General features: G+C 33.7%; 1 protein-coding gene across 9 annotated transcripts in view; it reads right to left on the reverse strand.

Moving 5' to 3' along the window:
- Positions 1-1385: 1385 nt before the first annotated feature.
- The window catches only part of mub (poly(rC)-binding protein mub), a 43462-nt gene continuing 19911 nt past the window's right edge, over positions 1386-24936 (reverse strand). For 5 of the 9 annotated variants that reach the window (XM_071587856.1, XM_071587854.1, XM_071587855.1 and 2 more), the window contains 8 exons: positions 21166-21222; positions 13953-14069; positions 13595-13870; positions 12812-13147; positions 10795-10888; positions 10529-10679; positions 10326-10454; positions 7189-9124 (listed from right to left, as the gene is read on the reverse strand). In XM_071587856.1, the coding sequence (XP_071443957.1) occupies positions 8719-9124; positions 10326-10454; positions 10529-10679; positions 10795-10888; positions 12812-13147; positions 13595-13870; positions 13953-14069; positions 21166-21222 (1566 nt within the window). In that variant the 3' untranslated portion in view covers positions 7189-8718. Of the gene's footprint in view, positions 6350-7188; positions 9125-10325; positions 10455-10528; positions 10680-10794; positions 10889-12811; positions 13148-13594; positions 13871-13952; positions 14070-21165; positions 21223-24936 lie in introns of those variants that run through there. The other 4 variants (XM_071587861.1, XM_071587860.1, XM_071587859.1 and 1 more) reach the window with 4 other exon arrangements.

The following is a 24936-nucleotide window of genomic DNA, read 5'->3' on the forward strand; positions in this document are numbered from 1 at the left end:
AGTGAGCAGGATAGAAGTTAAGTCTCCCGGTATATGCATTCTATATTAAAATAATGTGTAGTAAACACATGCTTCATGATGAAACTTTGTTTTTAAACATTCCTTCAATCTGATCAAATTCACTTTCCAGTGCACATGACTGTTCTAGAGGGTCTTGTTTCAATTTCCAAGTTAACACAAGGAGCTGTAATCTTTATTTCTGAACAATAACACCTTAGGTTTAAATATAACTTCTACCAAAGCTATATAAAATTTTACAAAGAATTCACCCTAAAGAAATATGAATGGAATGAAATTTGACCAGAAATAAAAAAATGCAAAGCATTTAACAGGTTTTCAAAACTAAGACGTCCAAATTTCACTACAGATATCTGTTAATGTACTGATTCAAATTAGAGTTTTGTTAACTTCATAATCAAATTCACACATTATCATGCCCAACCATCAAGATATTAAGAATTCCCAAGGAGGGAAAAGTTATGAAAGAATCTATCTTATAAATCCAAACTATTTTCATAGCTTTAAACAAGAGTCAACATACATAAACTATGTTAGTTCATTCATTTTAACTTTCCACTAGCAATATCAAAAGTTTACTTCATGGTGAATTATGCATTATTAATTTACCCATAAAACACCATATTTTTTTTAGAAATCACAAGCACACTGCCTTCTTTGGCCAGTTCTGGAAATCACAGCATCCCTGCCATGAATTCTGCTCCACACACTTTTTTTATTCTAATGCCAGTAAATTATCAAGTGTGCTTATTCCTATTGTCTCACAAACAGTAAGAGATCAAAGCTAACATACTGACCCAATGGCATGCCCACTATATATCAGATAGCATGGTTTTTTTCACAATCATGCAGGTCCAATTCTCTATACAGGTCCAGTTCCTTGTTGTCAATTTTGAGCTTTCTAGCACTGTGTGGATACTTCCAACATGCTAAGTAGCATGCTACCTTGGTGCTGGGAATCCATTATATGCCAGCGTACTGGGTGCTACTAGAAAGCAAATACTGCATGATAAGGACTTGACTCTTTTATCCAAACATTCAACAACAAACTCATAGCACCCTCATTAGTGATAATTCAGTGCAAGAACCTTATCCTGGGAATTTTTGTTTAAAATATACCTAATATAATCCCACACTATGAGAAATCTTTTACTCTCAACTGTGCACTGGTTTAAAACAACTAAATATTATGAATGTCATTGACACATCATCACACAGAAGTAAAGCCTTCATTAATAAGCCAGTGTAAACTTAAAAAAAAAATCCCTGGAAATTTTACTGGACACCCATCACACTAGGGTTGGAATTAGGTAAACAACTACATGCAGCAAAATGACGTAAGCCACCAAATATAGAAATTCAGATGGTTACATAATTAATTTCCAGTTTTTATTGGTCTAATGGCAAAGGTTACAAAACCAATTGTGGATGGTTAAAAAAAAACTGCCATTAACAATTTATCTTATTATTCTTTCAATAAAATATGGGGTGTATGGTATAGAACAGGCAAATTGGTTAATTTAGTTCAAACTTTAAACTCATTTAATGACTCAGAGAAATTCCTAAACATACACACTTTAATAACCAAAACAAACAATACACTTGTTATTAACATCTGTAATATGGAAAGAACACGAGACAACGTGCAATTCTAAAACTGTCTTTTTACGCCTGGGATTGTATATTATTGCCCTTAACACTATATAATAGCAGTAGTAAAACATCTTCCATTTGAATCTTGTCTAAAACGTACATACTACCCATTTCATGTTGAAACATCTTTAAAACTGGATATTCATCTCGTCATGAAGGATATGTCCACCTAGAAATACTTGAGCAATCTCTTGGCACATCATATAACTTTTTTTGAATATTTTTTCAGTTCCACCAGTATACGTAACTTCAATCCCAAGGACCCCCATTCATTCCAACAAAAATCTACTTCTTCAACAATACTTTTGTACTTTTAGTCTTCTAAAAACTTCAATCCAATAATAAACCAACATCATCCATGAAACATTTCCAAGAAATATGCATATAAAAGTGTGCATGTTATGGTCTGAACACTTGTTTCAGTTACCATACTCATTAAAATATTGAATATTATCAAAACCAACACTTCCTTTTCATGGGGCTCATGTCTAACTGGTCAAACCCTGAGTTATCCATAATGTTCCATTTAAAATACACACCTCGTGGTTCAACTAAAACATAACAAACAATTACCAGACCAATATCGAAAATGTCACAGGAAGAAATGGGTAGTAGCACACTATAGGGAAGCAAAGCACTAATAATATGGAATTCTCTTTCATGTTGATTTGCCCTGTGACTCAGATTTATCAGTAAGTCTGTGATAACATTTTGTCAATAAAAAAATTGCTCCCCATCCCCCCCCCCTCAAAAAAGGGAGCCCATCTTGTTAGCTTGCACATTTATTCACCCAATTACATCCACTTCAGAAATTTAAAATGGACTTCAATTAACATGCTAACATGATGGAAAAGCAGTTTTTACAAAAATGACTAGCAACCAACTCCACAAAATATAAGTTAACACCCTCATTCCCCACATACAACATTATTACACAAATTATCTCTGCACCTATTATTCCTATGAAAAAAGTTAAACGCATAAAAACAATACTGCTTAGGATATGACAATGTTGAAAGACTTAGTATACTTAAAACTACTTTTAATATGTTGTAGACCCTGTTCATTAAAGGCTGGACTTTTCATAAATACTTTAAATGAAAACAGTATGTTGTTTTTGATTTATGTATATATCCAAGTTGTTGCAATAACCTACCAGTCCTGATCATGTAAACAATAGCTACAAAATAAGGAAAAAATTCCTTATTAAGGGTAGAATAATTTGAGTACTCAAAATTCAGGCTTGACTCAGCCATAATATATGCAAATAAGGATAGAGGAAATCAGAGACAGGGTGCTGTTAACCCTGACTTATTAAGAGTGCCTGGCCAAAACAGGCACCATTTCCTGAGTTATACTGCCACTTATGGCCGATATGACATCAACAATAAAAAATATACACTGGGGTCATGAGGGCATATTAATAGGATGTCTAATGGTAGTTGGGAGCATATTAAATCATAATGAAGGGGAGGTAAGGGGAGAGATCTAAGAGTCAAAAGGTGACAAGAGCTTGCATGGTCTTAGTGTACTGAAAAAACTGGGCTTACAAGGGGTAGGGATGAGGGTTGTGCCACAGTTGCTGTTTAACAGGATGAACCCCACAGAGGCTTGATAAAAAATTACCCTCGAGTGTATTTTGGCACAGAAGTTCTTTTCTGCATTACCCCTAATGAATCATTACAGCCAACACAGTCAGCAATTAGTTTGGCACGATATTTGCAGCTGGATTTACCTTAGTATAATTAACAAGAGCAAACTTCTATTACATTAACCATATATTATTTTTCAGAAACATGACCCTGATCAGTAAACCATCCTTAATCCTGATCACATGCTGACATCAGCCTTAAGGCCACACAATCCCTTCATTAAAAATATACAATGGCTAATGCAGCCACACTTGTTATACACATACTCAGCACTGACAATGTATAACATCATGGATTAAAATGTACCAGAAAATATGACATGAAAATGAAATTATACATTACTTTTGATAAATTTCAATATTGTAACTATAATTTAAGGAAGGATAATAGCTTACTCAACTTCCAGTACAAAATTTCTCAAGATGATGTCACATTTAAGTATAAATAATATTGAAGAAATGCATACCAACTGCAGTACATAATTAAGGCCCCTTTGCACCAAAAATATAAATTTCAGAACCCAGATAATAGTTATTGCTCTGAGAACTGTCAATTTACAAACTCATCATATGTTATTTGCATGATGATTTCAACACACAAGAAAACCATGAATAGTTGTATACAAGAGGGTGAAAAGGATGGATTACCTAAATAGGGAGACCATTTCTAAACATTTTCCTGCATGTTAAGTACACAACTGGATTAAATATTAATCAACTACAGCTTATCAAAAAAAGTGATGAATGATGGATCCTGATATGCCATAAATTCTCAATATATCCATTCACTGGAATTCATCTTCTAATATTTGAATTTAGCAAAGGAAACAATATAAAAATAATATTTACATAAAAATTATTGTACATTCTAAAGATTTTAACAACAATAAAAAACTGAACAATTTTATTCGTATCTCTTAGAGACTGTCTTTTTTTAAGATATATTTATGTATAACTATCATATGCCAATCTAACTGTATATTTTCATTCCTAAAATGAGATTTTTGCTTAATGGGCCCCTGTGCATCCAGATGCACTCACATGTCTTGGGGAACAGGTATGTCACAAACTTCTTGAAAACAAAACCTGAAATTCCAAAAAAAAATTCTTAAAAACCATATATGTATTACTGCACGGTGTTAACATAAAGAAAGCAAGGCACTTAAGCAAGAAAAAAAAACAAAAAAACATCCTCGAGATTGTCATCATCTCTTTAAACGGATATAGCATTTCATCAAGACTCAAAAAATAGTAAACACCTAGTCTGATTAGTTCCAAACAAAAAACTCCAAATTTCCAAGTAGTTGATGCAATAAATTTCTTGTTAATATATATATATATATTTTTTTTTTCCATTCTGCTATACATTAATGGAAGTTCATACACCAACACCATTCTCTGAGACACTATTCCACAATTCAGTTCAAATGAGAAGAGAGCAATAACGCATCTTAACAGGTTTAACGATATGTTGACCGGGAATTTCAAAACACGCACCTTATTAATAAGGTATCCTATCCCTTCCCAGAAAAAGAAAATTCTCTTCTCATTCTTTCAGGCTTTATCGAGTCTCCTCTTGCAAACAATTTGCATTAACATTACTGGTTGGTGAATCACAGCTTTCATGAAGTTAACATCACATACTTAAGAGACCATTATTTTTGTACCATGTTTCCTACAGGTAGTCACCATGAATTTCCTTTAACACGGGGACACTTGCAGGTTTATTTACTCGATGATGATAATGCAGTAATGCCTCTTTATTCACCGCATGTTTTCAGGAAAAGAATCTAGCACTGCACCTTCAAACAATTCCTCCTGTACAAAATGACAATGATGCAGAGCACATTTCTAATCACAGCTACTAAGGGCTTGTCTACAATGTCATTTTGACACTGGCTCCCTAGGCATAGTAAAATAGTGCTGTACAATATTATTAGATTTTACACAGGATCATACTAAACAGTCAAGCAACTGGATACATTTCCAATAAAGATGTTCACACAAAATAAATTCCTAGAATCTAATGACGTTTCATGATGTGTGAATACAATACTTTCCTTATTAAGAACAATGCATGAGCAATCAACCATAACTGGCTTATTACTAAAACGAATATTTGGCACAATATTTGGCAAGGAGCTAAAAATACGAACTGTATAAATGCCCTACTTATTCAAACGGAATTCAAAGGTTATTAACGATTAGTATATAATGGCTTCATTTTATCAGTGGCAAGGTCACACAGGTCTACAAAGAAATAGAATGTAAATCAAGCAGGTTTTTAAAGACAAAAACATGGAAAAAGGTGTTGAATAAATGTTAATTATCAGGCTCGGTATTAATATGCATAAGGTGGTCAAATACACGGTAATCAAACCCATCAAAGAACTATAAAACATCAAGAAAATTTTATATTGAAAGTGTGAAAAGTGCTAGGGAGAGAATTTTAGGAGTGATACGATTAAAATGAATGCATAGGGTAGTAGTAGATGAATAGCAAGCTGATTCAATCCTATGATTAGAAGGTTCAAAATGGTATGGTTTCATCAAACAACATAAAGAAAAAGAAATAGAAAATTCTTTACAAACATGTCACAGGGTATTAAACCCCCATTATTATCTTCCTAATTATGAGCCAGCTATTAAAAAAATCACAAATCTTTGGTTTGATCCCTTTACCGTTCCAATATGTTCATATTCCACCCTGCCTTGGTTCACAGGTGCCACAATCACAAAAGCTCTAAGGCCCAAGGACAAGGCCAGTGGAAGTCAAAGTCAACCCTATTAAACAATCACTCTCCCTTATTCATACCATGAACAAGTTCTGGCACTTTCAATAAAACTGCCAAACTGTCTTTTTTTTTAAGTTATTGACCATGGTTTCCCCAAATGGATTTCAGACCACACTTAAATAATGACCAAAATATGTATTGCTGACATTAATGAATAGGAGCTTTGACAATGTGATTTGGTGCAATATAATGATATCCCGGCATGGCCATGGCCGCTGTCTCCACAGATATCCTACAAAGATAGAGAAAAGAGGAGAAACACAATAGATGGAGAATAGATTCCACCAATTCGTAGATCCCAAGAAAAAGCACATTTATCAAAAACAAAAATTTGAAGAGCCCTAATTGAGAAGAATGTTTAAGTTTTACCACCATGATAAAATTACCAAGTTTAGAAAAATTGGATGTGCTTAAAAAGAGTGCTGAAAAAAATGACCACGTATTTGAAAAGCTAGAGTGCAGAAAAGTCTTCATTTGAATTTACTACTTAATGTTAAACAAATGAACATTCATTCCACTGTCTTTTCTTCAGATTTATCTCCACATCTTGAATCACATGTCAGGTGACTCTCAAAAGATAAATAGGTGGCATAAGGCATTGGCCTAGTCTTTCACATCAGGAAACCATCCAAAATTATGACCAAGCACAAAACTCGCTGATGATAGAAAATCGATAAAGTAGCCTTCTGTAATGGAACGAATTGTATCAAGTCAGATGAGCACCTATGAATTTTAAGGGATACGAGAACAGGGGGAACACCAATATGCCAAAACCACAAAAATATTTCATCGGAAAGTTTGACAATGGATTCTGGGATCAATGAAATTTTGACACCATAATTCTCATTTGTCTGGTCTCCAATGTGAACCTCGCCAATTTGCCTATGCCCATCAGTGAAAAATCCTGTTTTTTGTCACCACTTTCAGTAATTCATGGTGGTAAATGAATAATATTGGGTTAAGGGATTTACAGAATCAAGCCTTATCAAATTCATAAGGATGATGCAACATTTCACTGCAACTTATTTACATTCTGATAAGACAAGATTCATCAAGAACTAAAACACTATGTACTCTTCATAAACATACACACATCTATTGTGTTCATTTATAATACAGAAATATGCCAAATACAATTAGGGTATTACTTCTCTGAAAGGCCAAGACAGGAAGTTAACATCTGTTTTCAAAAATCTTGGCAGAATAGATATTCATGTCCCCTTTAGAATATAATCATTTCAAATGTCAACAATAGACATTAAATATAAAAATGAAGAGATGTACTCTATTCTACCAACAGTCAAAAATGCTCTATCAAATAGTTGTATTTCTTCAAATGTGATAACATATAATTTACATTTCACTATTGTTTACTTCTGTTTTTGTATTGACTACCACTTTTTAGATGAAAATCCTAAATTAAAACTAGACTTATTGTCAGTATATTGAAAACATTTAGCATGAAATTTTTATTGGTTATGCAGTCTACTTAAAATAAAAATTTTGTTTACTCTAATGCAAAATCCTTTATTGACTGTTTACAACATAAAATACTAGAGCAAGTCATATTTGTTCCCAATATTAAATAGCTGCAAACTTTTAATTTGCAGCATTTGGTTCTTCACGACTCCTAATTGGAGAAAATCAGAGTCAAAAAACTAATACAAAATATTTGTAAACAGAAATATCCACAATGATGCACTGAAAAATAACGCAAACTATAAAACTTCATAACATACTGGGAAATATCTAAATTTTCCCTACTCTTCAGTTTTGGAATTAAACTCTTGAGTCAATGGATGAGTAAGATGGAACAGAAGCTTTCAGTATTTGATATGTTATTAAATTTTCCCAAATCAATGATAATTTAATGGTTCTAGGTTGCTGTTTCCACACTTTTTCATTCTCCAGGTCCCTCACACCCATAAAAATCCACAACAATTTGTGACAATAGTCACTATTCATTCATATAGTTGAGATGTCCAAATATAATATAATTTAAAACCAGTCCTTTAGCAAAACATCTCACACTTCTCCCTAGAACTCATACTTCATATTCTTTCCTCTTTCAGAGGCTAAAACAAAACTATAAAAAGTAATGACAAATAGTTGCAAGATTGCTTACAATAATAATTACCTATCAAGTTATATTGCAGAAACTATGAAAACAATGTGCTGTCACATGATCAGTCCTAATGAGAACTTGATTTATCTAACTCACAAATTACATGTCAACACAATAAACCTGTCACTAAACACGATGATACCAATGTCCTACAATTGTACCTATTTCAATGATCAAGACATGATGATATAATATCTAATAGAAAAAATGATATAACACTGACAATGTAATCTTTTCCAAACTTTTAACTTCTTTCTTGGGCCTCTTTGAATCCCACATTGCCTATCCCTGCTTTCTCTTATTACTTCACCTCATAAACATGAAAGAGATAAAGAGGAGCTGAGCAAGTCAACAATAAAATGATCCTTCAATTCATATGAAAAGGAAAATCAACCCTCCTAACATCAATCATAAAACAGAAAAAAATAAAACTTCTGTTTTATCTTGCTCTCCCCTGAACACCTCACAAAAAATAACTAATAAGGAGCAAATTTGCTTCTCTCAGATTTGATTTTAGCCCCATTAGTGCTAGGTTCAGTGCCTGCACCAGCCCCTCCACTAGCTTGGTTCCTCAGCTTAGGGGTATAGGTTTTGTGGGAGCGGTGTACACCAGTGGTCTGAACTGGGCTGGGTCCGCCCCCACCCCCACCCCCTCCTCCCAGCAGGTCCGATAGGCCCCCGAGAGCACTCAGGCTGGAGAGGGCGTTGAGGGCGCCAGGTTTGGTTAGCAGCTGGGCGAGGGGGATGGCACTGGCCAGTGGGGAGGTGGTGGTGGTGGATGGGCCACCGCTACTGCCGGAGGTGGTGCCGGAGTTGGAGCCTGTTCCGCCGGTAGGGGATTGGTTTTTTTGGGCCTCAAGGTTAGCTTTCTGCAGTTCGATGCTGGGGAGTAGAGAGAAAGACGGGAAAACTGGGAATTAACAAGGATAAAACACTGGCAAAACGTGTACAAAAGTAGTAACACAAAGGATTTTCTGGATTTGGTTCTCTTGGCAGTAAAAATAAAACTGGACAAAGTAAAAAATGGATTTGTGATGGTAGGTAGGAAGGTTTTGTTTAGATTAAAGGCTTTAGAGCTCACGTTTTTCGAGCATGAAGAATATGTATTTCCATTACCGCAAGTAAAGTTTTCAATACTGATTTGAAGTATGCTCATAGAATTAGAACAATAAAATAGTTATATATTTAAACGTAAGATAATTAAAAGATCTTTTTGACTCTCAATTACAAAATAAATTTTCACAAAGCAAGTATAACATTAAAAGATAGCCGTTTCACCCAAGCTCCCTCAAAGGTTTATTACGTTCTAAGAAAAACTACCGAATTTTTTACGAACAGCAGTAGTTTTTACTAAAGGTAATAAAACTTCATCAACTTAATTTACACTTCAGCCTTCTTGGCCTGCCATAGCATAAAATTACTTTAATGCCATATGCCATGTTACTAGAGTATTTAACGAACTCGAATGGCAAAATCTATTTTTTCTACTAAATTCTTTGTTAACATTATAAAGCATGCCTTCATAGTAATTGCACAAGCAAAAATAATTGATGGCTACATGTATTAAGTAAGAATTTAAATGGAAAGGAGGTAGCCAAAAGTTCAAGGTTGCAGGCATGTGCAGGATGTTAGGGTTGCATCGACATCAGAAAAGGCTGTTTGGTAAGAAACCAAGCCTGAAGAAGAGGAATAAGTTAGGAATGAGTGGAACAGGCCCGAGAGGGAGCAGGATTAATCAAATGCTGTGCCTGGGTTCAGGACACTGTAGTGACAGGACATGGAGGTGGCAGCGCGGCGGTAATGGTCATTTGGGTGAGGTAAAGGAAATCCTGAAAAAGATAGGACCGAAGATTCCACCACACCCACCCATTTCTTTTTTTAAACCCACCCTGCTGGAAAAGAAATTTGATGCTATTTACTTCTGCATTAGAAGCGTCTGATGTAGCAATACATATATATATGTTTATATATGACACTGCTCGGCACATGTGGGCGGAAGTGTTTCCGACAGGTACTTTCCTAGGAGTAAATCTCTTTTCATCAAATTATGATAAAATGTGCATAAGTAAATAATTTTATTTACCTCATATTGATCAGGTACTGTGCAAGAGCTACTGAGTCTGGATTTCCAGTGATGGTGATGGTCCTATCAGTGGTGCCACCTTCTCTTTCTTCGCAATTTGATATGCGAATCATAGCTCCACTAATTTGCCTGAAAATATATATATTAATTAATACATACTCACCAAAAAAAACCATACTGAATACTTGTCAAAATTCTGTTACCTTATTTCAGCGATTTTGGTGCCACCCTTTCCAATAATGCAGCCAATAAGCTCATTAGGGACGGTCATTTCATGTGTCTGGGTTTGCGACCCAGCAGCTGTTCTGTTCGGATTGTTGGCACGTAGTTGACTTCCAGCAATGGCAGCTGCCTCTGAGAAAACAAAACTTCCATTAAATATTCAGAATTCATTTTAGCTGAATGGCAAAGCAATTTAAAAGGTACCAATACTCAAGAAAACTACGCGAATAAAACAAAAATTCTCTACCTGCAGGATTTAGAGCTCCAGAATTGTTAGTACCTAACCCACCAAGACCAAGGGCAGCTAGTCCAGCCAGCGGAGTATTTCCAAGCTTTGAAATCTGAAAGTACATAAATCAACAAAATCTATCCTGAAGTGTACAACTCACACTCAAGCCTAACATATAATTGAAACTACTCTATCTCATCATTACTTTTACAAATCAAAGAACAAAATAAAAAACATCCAAACACTACACTATCTTAAAAAAATGAAAATTAATCAACACAATACATTTTACTTGCTATATATCCTATATCCCTATGCTAGCTACCCTGTATGACTTTATAAACAATGCTTTAATGAGGACTCATTAGCAATAAATGTATTAAGGTTCTTTATTTCATTATCTACAAAATACCTTCTTATTTTTAAACTTAACCTGCAGGTTTTTAAGCTCAGTACATAGTATATCATGCAAATCCCACCACAAATACTTTTGATTATATTAACTTAAACAACATTCCAAAAGGTATGGCAGGTACACATTCCAAAACTACCTTTTATTGGGTTTCCAAACACTTGCCAATGTTGTTACATAATTCAAACTTACAACACAAGTGCCTATGTCAAACACACGGTTCATAACCTACTCTTGGCATCTTTTGATGGAGGGAAGGGTGAGCTGCAGTGGATTCTGGAAAGGATACTTTGTGAACAAGGTGTATTATCAAGGTCTTGTAGAATAATTATTTAGTCGCCAGGGTAATATAAAAACCAATTTTCAATGATACATAGGAGATTATATAAAAACTTAACACTTATTATACTCATTAATGCCTGTAAATGTTCACACAGCATAACAGAACTGCCAAATTATAATGAACAAAACTCAAGAGTTATAATGATACCAGATGAAAGCTAAATTAAACTTAAATAAAAGAAATGAATCTTATGGAGGGATAATGGTGAGCTGGAAAACTAATCATAAAACCAAAGGTTCTCTACTGGATCAGATCAAAAACATTAGCATCAAGGAAGGGGAATATATAACAGCTTGTGTGAACAGTTACAGGTTTTCTAATAAGAAAATAGCTGCCAACACGCCTGGGGGGCCCCGTTGGGAAAACAGACCCCTTCCCATTACATAACCGCCCACTATCTGAGAACAAATTACACAGACCATTTCCTAAGGTGCGCACAATTTAATTTTCAAATTTTAATTTAGAAGATATATAAGAAGCCATGCAAAAAAGTTTTAATTTGCTTAATGTATTTCCAACTTCAATGGGAATTAGCATACTTTCAGGAATTTCTTCAGTTCAGCTCATTTATTAAGGAGCAAAAGGTATTTGAGAAAAGGCATGCTCGGTCATAGGTAGGCTATTGGTTTGGATCAGGTAAATGAAGTGCCAGACAAAATCATAAGCTCACAGTACGTCTGCTCACTTTGACTATAACGTAGTGTGTTCATTTCTTATGCTTGTTAGTCACAGCTCAAATACTAAACTTTCTGAAATTACATGTACAAGCTCAAGTGCTGACTACATTTTGAAGCAAAACCAAAAACATTCTAATCAGTACACAATGTTAGTGTATTGTAAATAAAAATGTAATAAAAAATATAACGAAAATAATTAAATTAAGTCTCAAGCAATAACATAGGCACGAGCTCCAGTTACCAGGGACCTGACCAAGCTTTGTATTAAACATGATTTGCTCCAGATCCTATCAGATGCAAAACAGGATATTGTGGGATGGTTGTGCACACGTTCAAAATCCAATTTTCCTAAAGAAATTTCCAAAATATCACAGAGGCATGAGAGAAAAGCGGAAGATCGGGCAGACAAATCTAATGCCATATTAATCCCACACCCATTCGCCTGCTCCATTAAGTTTTTTGAGTAGCGTGCTGTGAATAATGGAGTGGTGGGGGAATGATTGGCGCTGGGTTTTGTCTCAGGAGACAGGTGAGGGAGTGGTCCCTGGGAGCTGCAGCAATTGCCAACCCGTCCAATGACAAATCGCCCGTGACCAGACTTACATCGGCCAGGTGGCTCATGGCTGCCTGCATGTGTCCGTTCTTCAGGGGCTCGGAGTGGGCAAGCCCATGTGCCGCCGCCGCAGCCGCTGCCGCGGCGGCGGCCGCCGCGGCCGCGGGAAGGAGCGGAGAGTGGGGGGGATGGGGTGGCAGGCCCAACGGGGGAGGGGGAGCCCCAGGCGGGAGGGCGGCAGGGAACAGGGGTACAGTACTTACGTCTGGGTGGGCGGGCACAGCATAGTTACCCTGGATGGTATATGCCTGTCCTCCTGCCAAGATGACGGGACCAGCCACCTGGGGTTTGGGGCGATAAGGGATGGTGGCACCTTTGGGAGGGGACTGCAAGAAATACACAATAGTAAAGTACAAATTACACAAGTAATGCATAAAACAAATAGTCCTTATACCACATTGCTCAATTTAAGTGGTTCACACCACACAAGTGATGCTTGCCAGACCAAAATGTGTGGTTGAAACCACACAGCACGAAAAACATTATTATTTACAACAGCCGAGAACTGATTCCTTCATGAAATACTCATCTTTTTGATGCTACAATTCAGGATTGTTATTAAATTAAGTAAATCCAAAAAAACTAAGAAAGATAAAAATCACCTTCATTTGCACATACTAAACAAGAATTCATCTGTTAACCAACAGCAGTGTGGTCATACATAATGAACTATATAACAGTGACTACATTAATCATTTGAAAAGGTCATACAATCAATTTTATTGGAGTTTATTTGTTAATACTTTAGAAAAAGAAACTTCTCGTTCACATACCTCAAGCATAACACAACAAATGTGATAGATGCATTGCGTGATTGCTTCACTCGTTCCTGATATTGTTACAGCTCTCTCTGTTGAATTGGGAAGCATTTCCGATGCAACCTGAATGCTAGCTCCTGTAACTTCACGTATTTCCTTTATCTTAGAACCTCCTTTACCAATAAGTGATCCACACTGAGAAGCTGGAACAATTAATCTCAAGGTTATGGGGGGTTTAGGAACACCACCTGGGCTGGGAGAACCCTGCATATCCTGGTAAGCTGCCGATGTCTGCAAATATATGGGAGGCATAATTACTTGAATTTTCAATACACATAATTAAAATAAAATCACATATAGGCATATTCCTTACCTCTTCAAACTTCTTACAAATAAGGGTAAAAGCCTTAAATATAGCATTTGTGGGTCCGGTGACTGTGACAATGCGCTCTGGACATGATCCATCAGAGATGTTGATTTTTGCACCAGACTGTAAATGAAGAGTTTCATTTTTAATTCCTAAATCCTAAAAAAATCACTATTAAGAATTATCTCTAAAGAATAACATTTGGTCTTGAATTCAACTAATTTGAATAGTTTTTCAATAGCAAAGATATTCTGATAAACAATCACAGCTCACTTGTAATATTAAGCCTTAAGGATTATAGCACTAAGGATAAAAACTGCAAATAACCCACAGAAAACAAAAATAGAGAAGAAGATTATTCATAGAATATTTCACTTCACACTTTAATAATTTTGTAAAATCAACACTGATTTCAGTCATTTATTCCAACTCCATCACAAATTGATACCAATAACAACAGCAATTAATAATTTGTGCTAATTATTACTTGGCCTTTAGTTTTATTTCCCATTTTGATCCTATACTTCACACAGCAGATCATAATGAGGCCATGAAAGCAGAAAGTTTATGCAGTGGTCTTCAAAAAACCAAAACTCTCTGAAAGACATTAAGGTTTTATCCATCAGTAGACCAAAAACCCACTTAGTATTGAAACACAAGGATACATATGTTTAATAATGTTCAAGATATTCAATCATTACCAAAGTTAATGCAGGAAACCAAAATGTCGAACTGGTTCACATTTAACCACCACAACATTTTAACTATTTTGCATGAATAAAAATGGACGTTTCAGGCGTGATATGGTGGAATATCATGATTAATTAAAAATAGCAATTTTCCACAAAAATAAAATTTAATGCGACTGGGTTTTTTCCTTACATCATCATTTACTGATGATGATGTAGTAACATTGAAACCAATCGCATTAAACTTTATTTTTGTGGAAAATTGCTATTTTTAATTAATTATATTGTATGAAGTAATAGTTTCCATGACAGTCACTTCTGTAAGCGTTCTACTGACATTAACTGCCCAGAGTATTAAATGAATATCACAGTACACTAACCCTCTTCCTCCAGGAGAGATTTAGTCAGGCAAAACAAATTGTATTTAGGGAGAATGATTACAGAACAACTGACATAACCTGTAATTTACAGATATATATTCATTACAACTCGACAAACACATCAATGTATTATATTGGAAATAACGCAATAATTTAATGTGCACCGAATTCTTAATTATGCAAAATTCTTTTCAAAATCTGAATGTTTCAAGTGCATTAATTATACGAATTTCATCGCAATACTTGAAATTATATTTCTCGAACTCAATTCTTTAATTTGAGACATAGTACGAATATGTATATACTTACATGAAAAATGCAATCATATTCCAAAAAGTCATTTACATTTATATACATATTAATGATATGATTTCCACTAAAATTGAACATCAGTCCTAAGATCATTTTTTTCAATTATGGTAATATATTTCTAGGGAAGTCTTCTGTGAAAATAGTTTAAAATATATGTTAATTTTTTATGGCTCTATTCCTCAGTAATTCCTCAATTGCAAATTTTTGTACTCCAACATCACATCTTTGCTATACCCAGACTAACACACCAATATTCATAATTTTGGTTTCAATTTTTTTTAAACCTTATTCTTTCGTCTTTAAAATACACCATGTGACTCCAGAAGTTTTTGAGCATCTTACATATAGGGCGTGATACAATACAATTATATTATACCTTATACATCAGTTTACAAGTATTATTAGGTGCATAACACAAAGAGTCTTCATTTAATGAAACTTTAATTCAATTAATGACAGAGATTAATCCTTCCTTTCATATTTAAAACAAATACTACTAAGTGGATACAATTTGACTTCTTGCATGACCTGGGTAACTAATACTGCACAAGTGATGCTCTACTAAAAGATAGACAGATTTTAAAATCCAATAACACTTCCTTCAATAACCCATCCAATAGCTCTCCAAAAAAATCTATTTTTGATGACATTCCGATCATAAACCAAAAAGGTACAAATTTAAGGTATATAAGGCACAAATATTTCATTAGACTCCAAACACTAAATAATTAAATAATATTAATAACAATTGATATATTACTAATAATTAATTACTTTCATATATAACATTCAATAAATAACATAAGTACATAGTTTATGATTGTAGATAAATGGTATATTAAGCTTTCGAAATAGATTAATAGATAAATTGCCCCCATAAAAAGAGAGCATTGACACACGAGAACAATTTATTTTCATGGATTTTGTTTATGCATATTACTGGTGATACATCTAAGAACTATAAGCATTGGCCCATAACCTAAATGTTGACATCAGTACATCTTTTTTTCCAATATTAACACAAACCTAAATCCATTAATATGTACTAATTTTTCAACTTTTTCAAAAGTGTAAACATACTTTACACTTTTTCCCAAGCCTTCCAGATTTATGCGGAAACCTAGCTTCCTAATTTTACTAGCCTACATTGGACAAAATACAATGAATATACATACCAAATATTTCTGAAAAGTTGTAATATCGGCATTGTAAAAGACTTTAAAAACAATAGAATTAATTATAAAGCAAATTGATTGGTAGGCAGGAAGATTTAATGATATTATTGACTGTGACACATTAAATCTTCAGACAAAAACAACAAGGTGCTACACTGCATGTGTGAAATACTTATTAATTTTGTCACAACATGGGATAAGGGTATAGAATCACTAGAAAGTCATTTGATATAATGGTAACAACATTCAATATACCACACAATCACTGCTAATGCCAAAAAAACAATGAACCACTCATACTCATGAATAAATAATTGAAATTTACAACATATTCAACAATTTTCTACTCAAATAAATTAGGAAGGTCAAGTTTAAAAAATCTTGGCCCACCTGAAAATTGAGTTATCAGCACACCTGTGAAGAAGCGGACAAGAATGGTAGAGAGAAGAGTTTAGCTGATTCAACAGACTGTGGAATGAATAGTAGAAGACTAGAACTCAAGATTTATTGACTTTTTTTTAACTAATACAACCACCTAAATATTTACAGGACCCAAATTTGGCATGGCTAACATGATGGGAGAGGGGGTCAAATTATAGATTGCACGACTTTGTTAGGTATTCACCATTAACATTACTACACTTAAACATCTTCCCATTAGAAATTTAATCTCTTCCAAAATAATGTTCCACACTTTGCCTACAATTTCAGATGCTTTGAGATCTTCAATATTCAAAAGCATGATGCTTTCCCCTCAAACCTTTCATTAATTTCATAAAATTAAGGTTACCACCTATGGCCTACATGAGAGGCTGACTAACAACCTCCATCCTGCAGGAAGAAAGGGACAATTGGGGATCAGAGTACCAGTGTTTTAATATATTTGTAGCAGCAATCACCGAGTGGCATAAACCACACATTCTCTGCAACCTCTCTCTTATTGTTAGATGAATTAGAATATCTTCATAGCACTGAACAGTGGTTTTGTCAAGCTAAACAAAAAGATTTCCCTCTCATTCCGGAAAATGGCCACCATGACTTCCATCTTATGTCAAGACCTTTAACTATATAAATGCTCTTTCAATTAATTGATATCAGCCATGAATTTATTGCTTCAAAAAATAAAAAACACAAAGATGCGAAATCACTTGCTTACTCGCCCGAATAACAACTTCTGCAATACACTCCAAATAGATCCCTGTTCTGCCAAGAAGGTCATGGAGAAACTGAATAACTGTTGTTTGAAAATGCACTCAATGCATTTGTTTCTACTTTTATTTTCCATTTACCAATACCAACTCCTTCAGTTTCATCATTTCATTGGATACTGATCACCATTAGCTTAACGTCATGAAGGACTTTCCACAATGAAGAAAAAGGGCTTTCTTCAATTAAGTTCTCTAGCAGCTTCTCTATTCACAGCCATCAATAAAAAATTTAGGACAGGGGCTGTCTATTCTTGATGAGGAATGTAGATGAATGCACAGAGCTCAAGTTTGTCACTGTTTACAGAACTATATTTTAAACTTGGTGAAATTTTAAACATGGAAAACCAAAGTTACAGTAAAAAATTAAATACAGAATTACAGTAATTGAAGGATACAATTACAAAATAGACCAATGACATAGCTGTTTGTTAATTTATCGAGTTAAAAGGTGAACTCTCCTCACATCAGTTGGTGTCTATTATTATTTGAGCCTCAAAATAGGAAAAAAGTTCACTTTAAATAATACTATGTACCAAGAGGCTTCACTAGAAAAAAGGCAGCCATGCTCCTACTGAGATTCATCGTCGTTCAAAGGCTATTACTGGTGACGATGCTGTTGAAAGGTCGAGGTTAAATCAACATCTGTCTTCTCCTCAGGAGAAAAAGTTCAAAAGACAACCATCTGCAGAAAAACTTCTTTTGACTGTGTTTTGGAATGTTCACTGACTTCATGTGACCGATTTTCTGGAACGAGGGGTAACAGTAAATTCTTCTCAGTATATACAAACTCTAAAACACCAACATAGAGTTTGTCGTGTTAAAGGCAGCCTGGTACCAATAATCTTGCAACATGACAATGCTCATCCACACACCTTGCGAGCAACTGGATAGGCTCGGCAAAACCAGAAATTTGAACTCATTTCACACCCTCCTTATTACCCTGATCTTGTGCCTTGCCCTTTTTTCCTCAACTCAAGGGTAATCATCACAGCTTGGACAATGAGGTGAAGGTAGCTGTCAAGTTCTGGATTCGAGAAAAGTCTGAAGAGTTTATCAGGGACGGAATGAAAAAACTTGTTACACGTTGGGAGAAATGTGTTAGCCTTAACGGTGACTATGTTGAAAAATAAATATCTGATTTTGAAACTTAAGAATTACACTTTTGTATATTAAGAAATGTATTTTTTTGCCCGATCTTGCTATTTGTTTTCGTTTGTGCTCCACAATCATGTGAGCATTAGTTTTCAGCCTACCCTCATACCTCCTATCTTTTTGTTTGTTTGCATGTTTCTACATCCTAAACAAAAATAATTCATAACTTTTAGTTTTATTTTCAACTGTCAAAAATCAATGAAGGATTGCAGTTATACTTTTATGTGGGTACGTCAATACAGCTGATTTTTTACACATGACACATTTCCACAAAATATTAACCATAGCTTTGGAGTTTTGTTCTTATAAGTCCATTATTTAATTTTGCCAATATATTTATGTTTATTTCATTTTTTCCATGCTCGTATTTATTCTAAGTGAATAAGGCAATAAAACATAATATACTTCAGACTTTCATGGTTAATTTCTGAGGAACATTTAATACCTGATACCAGTTTTCATTTTAAAATTTGTGATTAGTGATTTCATGAATAATTATCACATAATGAAAATGATACCATTTGGAATCAATATTTTTCATGGCAATTCTCTGAACTGCAGGAATATATTTGTTACAAAACTCCTTCATAGCATGAACTTACATATTTTGTTAAAATTCCAATTTTGCTTGGAAATTACATATGCAATTTAAATTTAACATTTATTAGGGAAAGCTAATTCATATGAAAATCCCTAACTAACCCAGCTAAAAAATACTTATGAACTCCACATCATTCATACAACAAAGACTATATATTTTCAGTCAATTTTTAAACCTTGGGAGAATATATTAATTCATTAAATATAGAAGGGATAAAAATATCTACTAATACCTGATATATGTATTGGGTTCACATTTTCTTTATGACAATTTTTCACAAACACACCTCCATTTTATTCGAGTTAAACGCATATGTAAAATGCTGCTTTGGGGATGAGCCAATATTTTTTCTATATATAACTCACACATTATAGCACAAACTTTTATGGGTTACTGTCTGTTCTGTTTAACCATTCATTCATGATAGCCTTTAGTCTTAAGAGGACTTAATTTAATACAACTAGCTCCCTACCACTATTAGAAGTATAGTAGCGTAACTGTGTTTAAGTTTTTAGGAGGATATCATTTTTTTTACTGCACCAAACCTGTCCAATTCCCTGTTTAACACCTTGAAAATCACATTCCATTCCCAAGTTATTTAAAATTTAAATTAATTCATCATAGAAGTAAGAGCTGGGCGACTTGGTGTTGCTCAAATGCTATGCTGAATCTGCATCACACCAGCCTAATGAACAATATTGCACAATATACTTTCCAGCTAATAATCAGCATAAAAGTCACACATTCAAAAAATTACAAATTTTGAACAAAAATATCACAAAATAGGTTCACGAAGGAATTCCTTTGGATAGACAATATACTACTGAGCATGAAACTTCAAACTTGTATGGTGTAAAAAAACAATGTACTCTATATCTCTCAACATGTGTACGTTCTTATGCCTTCTGTAGGCATCTCTTATGACCTATAAGGCTCCACTTAACTTATATACTAGGATAAATGACATTATATACAAGAAACCAATTACATACCACATGAAACATTGTATATTTTGCTTATTTATTGTTTAATTTTATTTATCCTAAAGAGAAATGACCCTATGCAAAATGTCATGGGTACTGGTCAAACTGTAGCTGAATTGTAGAAATAACTTGCTCCTGGCAAAAACTGGAATTAATACAACAAAAAACCAGACATTTTACAAGAGTCTATTAGAAAAACAACCTATTAAAACACTAAGAATTCTGAAATTATTTCTTAAGGGTTTACAAGTAACATTGTCTTTCCATTAATGCTCTTTAACGGTTTATCACAAGGAATCCCTTTTTAAAAAGTGAGATTAAACTGATACTTAAAATATACTGAAAGTGTCTAAGTATTAACTAATGAGATAATTCTGTTCATGACATCTTCACATTATATTCTGATGTATTTAAACATACCCAGTTGACTCTGTGGATACTTGCACCATGTCTTGATAAATGGTAATTATCCTTAATAACACCAAAGTACACAGTGTGCAAAATTAGCTGGCAAGGAAAGGTAACAATAGTCTAACGGAAAACAATAAAGGCAGTTAGTTGCTCACTTAAATCAAAACTATGACTTTCATTCATTATGTTTCTTCCCAGTGACAACCCGAAACACAAACCATATTCACCTATCAAGCTGCACCCAGGCCAATACATTTGTAGCTAATATTTTACCATCAATGACATACAGCAGGACAAGGAATACTCACTTCTTCTCTAAACCTCTTGACAATTTCACCTTTCTTGCCAATAATACTTCCAACTTCCTGAAAAGATAAAAAAAATTGAAACCATAAAAATTAAGAAGATAAATACTCAGAATACAAATATGTTTTTAAATTGGGATTGTAATACTTAAGGCACCTGGGTTTGAGATTAAACCTTTCAAGATAAAAGAAAAACATTTTTCTTGTTTAAGAAAAAGGGTGGCAATTTTAGAAATTCAGCGAATAACTCTTAGATTTTTATCTGTAACATAAGATCCAGCAATTTAACATAACAATTCATGGTAAAACAATAACATTTGCTCTTCTATTTTATGTGCACCAATCATTTTCCATGGTTTAGAGCACTAAAGAGAAAGAGTTCAATATCATAACAATAGCACAACTGATTTGAAAAAAGTAAAAATTTTACAGAAAAAAAAACAAAATTACCAAGAAAATATTAAAAATTGTTAATAGTTAACTTTTAATTGGTAATTTTGTCTACATAAAGATGAGATTTCACAAAGTGAAAGCTTCCCAAGTCAAAATTGATTTTGCAGGGATTTAACACAGCCAAAATAAAAATTGAATTTTCATTAATGACAACAACAATCCCCATGAGAAAAGTGAGCAAAAAGTGAGAAGGGTGAGCAATCACATACCCTTCATTGAGACAACACAAAGTACTTAATTGCATCGAGTAATTATATCCACAGAATATAATATATGTTAAGTGTACTTTGATATAAATTATCATCTCATTTCAACACTGACTAACATAAACAATATTCTGAATTGATGATTACAGAGACAAAACGATGCGGAGATAAAAAGTATAACATATGGAGTTGAATTAGTTCAGTACATGACACAGTTATTGAGATGCATATAGGGTTTTCCTGTCCGTGAACTAGGCCTATAATTCCCATTATTCTAGCATCTAAAATATTTAAACCTCAAGACTATACAGAATTTTGAGTCAGATATATTATCTGGAGTTTTTAACAAAATATGGAAGAAAGTGCCTACTCCACAAAATTTGATATAAAAGAGAAATTTAAATACAAAAAATGTTTATTAATGTGAAACATTATATTGTACAACAAATACACTTAAAAACTTGAAAGCATGAACCAAGCATAATGAAACAAAATTTATATTGGTAGAAAAATGTCTCCACTCATGAAGTTAACTTAGGTTTATCAATGTTTCCAGGTCAGCAAATGATGACGATTGAGGAATGGAACTCAATGATCAATATTAAATGCTTTTCACTAAAATAACCCTTGTATTTATTTAGCAGAAAGTTTATTAAATTGTGTTCCTATAAAGTCCATATTTACAGTCAGATACAATTGTTTTCACACCAATCATCAAACACACTTTTGAAAAAATTCCTTCGTACCTATCCAAAGCCAACTACATTCTAAAATGCCTAAACAAATAAAATGGAAAAAATATTCTTTGCCTTGCTCAATGACTTCATTTTGACGGGCAATAGATACATTTACTATGCAACTCTATAGCCACTGCATTTCTAAGAATAGAGCTTCACTAATTAACACATTTTGTGCATAAAATGAATCTTTCATGTGACCTATAAAACAAGCATTAAAGAAAGCAAATTGTGCCAGTAAATGTTTTTTAAGAAAATAATAAATAGTTCATCCGGTTCGATCTCATTCAGAGAAGATAGTTAAATTAACTATGAACTTCTAAATTTGTGGGGAATTGAGAAGAACTATCATGATGGTAGCAAAGGGAGTGACAAGGAAAAATGAAAATATTACTATACATTAGCAAAAGCTCCTAAACTTAGGTAACCAATCTTTTAATATAGGATAAAATAACCTCAGTTTGCATCATAATGTACTGCAAACAAACATCAATCAACAGAGCAAGTAACTATAAGCTTTATTTCAAATTACTGTTTTAGTTATTGCAGCTGGAAATGAAAAACTTAACTAAATGCAAATGTAAGCTGAACAAAAAAGTTAGCAAACATTTAAAATAGAAGCAAATTAACTTCACTTACATACATATCATCGGGGGGACAATTCTATGATTAGGTCAAAATAGAATGACTCATCAATCACAAAAATGATTGAATAAACCTTGGCATTCTAATGATGGCCATCAACTAATATGACAGCATTTTTCAGAGTTGCTTGAATTATTTATGAAAAATTATGTCAACAGTCGCTGTAAATGTAATCAGCCAATTAGAAGCACAGTTTCTCGCAATTCACAAAGTGATGGTAGCAATTGCAGATGCAAGACGCAAGTAGAAGTTAACATTAGATATCATATGCATCAGTAGATATGAAGACACGCATAATTTTTAAAACTACTAAAATATACTTTAAAAAACTACTACTGAACCACTTGTGAGTGGTTCATGCCTTTTGAAGAACAAAAAATGCAAAGTTTTGGAGTGTAACAGCAATAATTTGTTATGAGCCCATTGTAGAAGTTTAACTGGAGTTGCCGCTTTGTAAAAATGGCCCATTCAGTGAGAATCATTCAATGAAAACTATTAATCAACTGGGAGTGAATTTAAAAAATATTGAAGAATAAATTAAGAATATTGATCACATTTCTACAGAAGACCAATGCAAAAGTTTTAATGTTAGCATACGCAGAATATCTAAAATGGCATAAGGAAATAAATTGTGAGCAATACAAAGCATTAATTCCATAATTCCTGTATCATGTTGTCAAAAAAAGCAGGAAACACCCGCATACATTGATTTACTTGAGAACACAGCAAGAAAAATATCCTTAAATAAAAACAATTGATCAAGCATGATGTACCAACAAAAAATTGCTATGCATCATTGCAACAGCCTTAAAACATTGGAGTTTGGCAGGTAATTTGAATTGACAAATATTTTATAATATCTTTTGATGGGCGAAATAATAGTCCACATAGCCATCAAAGTTAGCACAGCTTGCAATGTCACTTTGGAAGCCACAATTTCTACTTGGAAACTATCGTCCCACAGCTGTCTAAACTAATGCTACATGAGGTATAAGCAACATGAGCATACAATCTACTTAAATTGAAAAAGTAGCAACACAAAATGAGCATTTGTATCTTTTTGTTTACATAACCCATGAATTCAAAAAATGCCAACAAATTATAACAAGGTTTAAAAGAAAAACAATGAGCACTTTTCTTCATTTATGAAATAAATAAGTAATTAAAAATGGTAAAATCCATGAAAAATTAACAAAGGATAGTCTATCATTTCACATCTCTCCAATTTGATGTTCGGTCCCATAATGGTTATGAATTGAATAAACCTCACTTTCAATACGAAAATTTAAGTTTTATATGCAATATGAACAGAGATCCATTAAAGATTTTAACATTAAAGCTTGGACCACATAGAAGGTCTTTAACTCAAGAAAATGTCCATTTTACATTTGTCTTTTAAATATCCCCCACACAAAGTTATACTTAATGAGCTGGCTGATGGCTCAAATACTTTCAAATATTAATGGATTTTGGCTCCTAGGTGCCTTCATTCTTTTTGCTACATTCATATTCTACTACCTTTTTAAAGTACTAATATAATTCCGAAGGCAACTGTTAAGTGAAATACTGAAGGCTCAGACAAAATAATATGTCCTAACTGCAATAAATAATTAACTCTAATTAATTGGCAAATTGTTGATGATGCTTAAAAGAGAGTTATCATCTTAAACAAGAGTTTAAAATTCTAATTCCAACCATAATAACAAGAACGCAACAAACTTGAAATTCTAGTA

This window comes from Hetaerina americana, unplaced genomic scaffold, assembly GCF_022747635.1.
Source record: "Hetaerina americana unplaced genomic scaffold, ioHetAmer1.1.p SCAF_3, whole genome shotgun sequence".
Classification (NCBI taxonomy): domain Eukaryota; kingdom Metazoa; phylum Arthropoda; class Insecta; order Odonata; family Calopterygidae; genus Hetaerina; species Hetaerina americana.